A 4,282-nucleotide genomic window follows, 5' to 3' on the forward strand; every position below is an offset into this window, starting at 1 on the left:
CACCCCCCCACAGGATAAAATGCATTAGTGTACTCAGTTCTCTTCCTTTCTTCTTGTGTTGCCAACAGCCAGACCCACAAGGCCGGGACATCGCCATCCGTCCCTTCTTGGAGCACTGTGAGAACACCCACATGACCATTTGGCTTGGCATCGTCTATGCCTACAAGGGACTGCTAATGGTGAGAGAACACATAGTCTGACACAAAATCACAGTCTGGACACACGCATTAATACCCACTTACACTCTGTACCAAACTGATATGCCGTTTGGACGTATCTGCTGCTGTGACTCTTTACAATTGTGAATTCACGAAGCTTGATAACTTCCTATTTTTTTGAGAGTGTTACAATTTGTATGCGAGACACTGCGCGTATCTGTTGAAATGTATGTGTCCCTTTCTCTGCCATCTTTGCATACAAGACCCCCTGAAGAAAAAAAACAACCAACTTTCAGTGCCATCCTGTTCAGTTGTTCAAGTCAGAAACAAAATAATAAAATAATATCTCACAATAACTAGCTCTAGCAAAGAAAGAAGGCCATGGAAAATTAAATCAGGTTGTACCTTTTTTTTATAAATCAAGACTAGGGGCATTAAAATTACTATAATGAATAATAATATTTTTTTAATAATGATCATTAACTCTGAATAATTTATTTGTCCATAATTATCAGTCAGACTGATTACCTCCTGATTAAATTGTTGTGTTGACTGATTTCATTTGAATATTTTTTAACTATTTCAAGTTCATTAGAGTGGAGTCAATACTGCAGGCAAACACTAAATATGGACTTTATTACGTTTTAACATTATTAATACTGTGTTAAGAAAATAAAACTTCATGAAGCAGGAACGAGAGGAACTAAAGTAGGAAAGATTATGATTAAGTTGGCAAACCAGACTTTGTGTAGAACATCAATAGAAAGATCTGAATTATTATACACTATATCTTAGCAATTACTGCATAGAATACATTTTAAACACTTAAAAAAAACATTTGTTTTCAAAAAATGTATGCTGTTCTTTTATTCAGTGATAGAACATCATTAAAATTAAATGTTGAGATAAACTAACAGGAGTATAAAGCATTTAAAAGTCCTTAATGTAGAAATATGTTGCAACTGTTTTGTTTAATTTGGATCATACAGTTCAGATGCCGCGGTTCATCTGTGCTTATTGGTAGTTAGTGATAACACTGCTGTACCAGGTTACTGATTTCCTGACCAAAAAAAGCCACCAAATGCAGCTTGGAAAACACACACCAGTCATTCAGACCATCAGTACTGGAGTACCACAAGGTTGTGTTCTTTCGCCCCTTCTTTTCAATCTCTCCACAAAGGATTGTGTTGTAAAAAGACTCCTCACCATCATCAACCATCTTCACACATCCTGTTGTCTCAGTAATGGGAGCAGTCAAGTTCCAGGGGACCATCAAACCCAGCATCCTGAAATGGGAGAGTAACACAATTGCCTGTCACCAAAAAAGGCACAGCAGCGGATGTTTTATCCCCACAGCCATTTAAAAAACTTAAAACTGCCACTATCCTTGATAATCCAGCTCTGCACATCAGTTTATTCTCACCGTATCCATAACTATCTGATTTAAGTCCTCCACCTCAAAGGAGGACATATCATGTGTTGCTTTCTTCCACCATGAAGACATTTCCAGTAGCATCGTCACTAAACACGCTGGCAAAATCATAGCCAGTCACTCTCACGCTGGGCATCATCTCTAGTTAACTAGTGATTGCTAAAAATCTGAAAAACAGGGAAGATAGAAGGAGGGAAAGAATGACGGAGGAACAAACGTACAAGCAGTAACAATGCAAAACCCAAATAAACACAAACACAGACTGGATGGCTTTACCATGTTCATCCACCCGATCTGAGCAAGTTTTGGGGACTGCCTTTAAAATTCTTCTGTTCTTCATTCCAACAACTTTCATTTACACTTTGAAGAAGTAGGCAGGCCATCTTAAACCGCAGTCAGTAAATTATTCAGCTGGCTGCTGCTGCAACTCTAATGTCCCACAAAACAAACCGTTCACTCTCACAACAAAATACAAACACCCAACTCTGCTTTAAACTCTGTATCCTTTTTCAAGTATTCTCCCTTTAAGATGGTTTCATGTAATAAAGTTTATTTTTGCTTGCCTCTTATGAGTCTTTAAGCTTCGAGAAATATGGTTTCTAGCTGTTCAGCATGTCTGGATAACCCCGTTTCTACTTTTCTTCTCTCATTTATGACAGCTGTTCGGTTGTTTCCTGGCATGGGAGACCAGGAACGTCAGCATCCCTGCCCTCAATGACAGCAAATACATCGGGATGAGCGTGTACAATGTTGGCATCATGTGCATTATCGGTGCTGCGGTGTCTTTTCTGACCAGAGATCAGCCCAATGTTCAGTTCTGCATCGTAGCTCTGGTGATCATCTTTTGTAGCACCATCACCCTCTGTCTGGTCTTCGTTCCCAAGGTCAGTATTTGCATGAACTCATACTGTGCGTGCTGAGTGCTTAAATGTCGCCAGGCAGTTAATAAAACCCTTCTTGCAGTTAATCACCATGAGAACAAACCCAGACGCAGCCACCCAGAACCGAAGGTTAAAGTTCACACAAAATCAGATAAAGGAAGACTCCAAGACCTCCACCTCAGTCACCAGCGTCAACCAGACCAACACTTCCAGACTGGACGGTCTTCAAACCGACAACCACCGCCTTCGCATGAGGATAACCGAGGTCAGAGCCAATGGCTTCTTCAGAAAATGTTGCACGAATCAGGACAGTGGCTGTGGGTAGAAAGCTTTTTTAATGCAGTAATGGACAGACGACTTGAGAAAGGTGATTTAATAAAAGACAATAATTAATCACAAGTTAAAAGGAGGAAGAAAGAGCAAAGCCTTTATCTCTATTAAATAGTAAAATGTAATAGCTCTCCTGCAGTCAGTCAATTTTCAAATTTTCATCAGTTATTTTCAGTAATTTTGTTACCTCTCAGTAAGGTAATTGCTAAAAGCAGCTCTGGTCTCTTTAAGAGACTGATGTTCGTCGCTGTGCTTTCTTATTGATGCATTTCATAAAATGTCAGTATAAATGTTCAGTTATCCTGACACTGAGTGACATTTGAAGAAAGGAAAAAGAAAGTCCCCCAGCAGTCACCTCGGCTCTTTGTAAAACGTCTGAGGGGTGAATTTCTGCTGCTTTCTTTTGTTTGATTGTGGCAAATGAGAAGTCACCGAGACACTTTTAGAGGACACTGGAAACTTATGATGGCTTTCCCAGCAGCAGTCTTTGTCATAGATTCGGTGTATGGAAGCCAAACGCAGACTTGGAGGCAGACAGATCGGATCTCAGAGTTTATTGACAGATGGGGTAATTTATTATGGGAGCAGGAGCAGGGAGACGATAGAATGGACCAGAGAGTCGAAGCGTTCAGGCAAGTGGTGGCAGGCAGACCGGTCTGTGAAACCTGAGGCACAGAGAAGCGGAATTAGATCAGCGATGGTTTGCGTGAATAAAGGTCTACACTAACTGTAGTAGTGTTTACGGTCTGATGCCGAGTGGAGATTTGATGGCGGTACGAATAGCCAGGTTGATTAGGGGCCAGACTCCACCGCACCAAGAAGAAATCAATAATCGTATGGGACGGGGAGAAGCAAGATGGAGAACCCATGTTAGGATGTAGGGAGTGAAGGCTTCAACAAACCCTTTTGACAAAAGACTGAGGAGACATCTGAGGATGAAGTCAACCAACAAAGCCACCAAGTGAGGTAGTGACAGAGCTGTAAGGCTTTATACATGTTAGACTAAGCGTAGTATCTTAATGGGCTACGACTGTTGGAGACAAGTTGAACGTATTCACGTGGGAGTCTCCAAATTGCTTCGAGATGTTTCCAGGGGTTTTCAGGTTCCTTGCATGAGTGGCAGAGGCTCACAGTCTTGTCGCTTGAATTCTGAACATGCTCAAAAAAGTTGTGCATCAAATTATCTCTTAAAATAGTCATTCATCATAGGCGTCTCAAACCCATTTTGAACCCTTCTCAATTTAGTTTCCGTAAGTTTTAGAGCGCTGTGTTTTGACATCTACAGGTGCTGGTCATAAAATTAGAATATCATGAAAAAGTAGATTGATTTCAGTAATGCCATTTAAAAAGTGAAACTTGTATATTATATTCATACATTACATACAAACTCATATATTTCAAATGTTTATTTCGTTTAATTTTGATGATTACAAATGACAACAAATGAAAATCTCAAATTCATCATATCAGAAAATTAGAAT

General features: G+C 40.0%; 1 protein-coding gene across 3 annotated transcripts in view; it reads left to right on the plus strand.

The window, feature by feature from the left end:
- gabbr2 (gamma-aminobutyric acid (GABA) B receptor, 2) overlaps positions 1-4,282 on the plus strand; it is a 198,531-nt gene that overhangs the window by 183,572 nt on the left and 10,677 nt on the right. For all 3 annotated transcript variants that reach the window (XM_025007703.2, XM_025007704.1, XM_017426373.3), the window contains 3 exons: positions 69-179; positions 2,250-2,474; positions 2,554-2,736. In XM_025007703.2, the coding sequence (XP_024863471.1) occupies positions 69-179; positions 2,250-2,474; positions 2,554-2,736 (519 nt within the window). The remainder of the gene's footprint in view (positions 1-68; positions 180-2,249; positions 2,475-2,553; positions 2,737-4,282) is intronic.

This window comes from Kryptolebias marmoratus, linkage group LG5, assembly GCF_001649575.2.
Source record: "Kryptolebias marmoratus isolate JLee-2015 linkage group LG5, ASM164957v2, whole genome shotgun sequence".
Taxonomy (NCBI): Eukaryota; Metazoa; Chordata; class Actinopteri; order Cyprinodontiformes; family Rivulidae; genus Kryptolebias; species Kryptolebias marmoratus.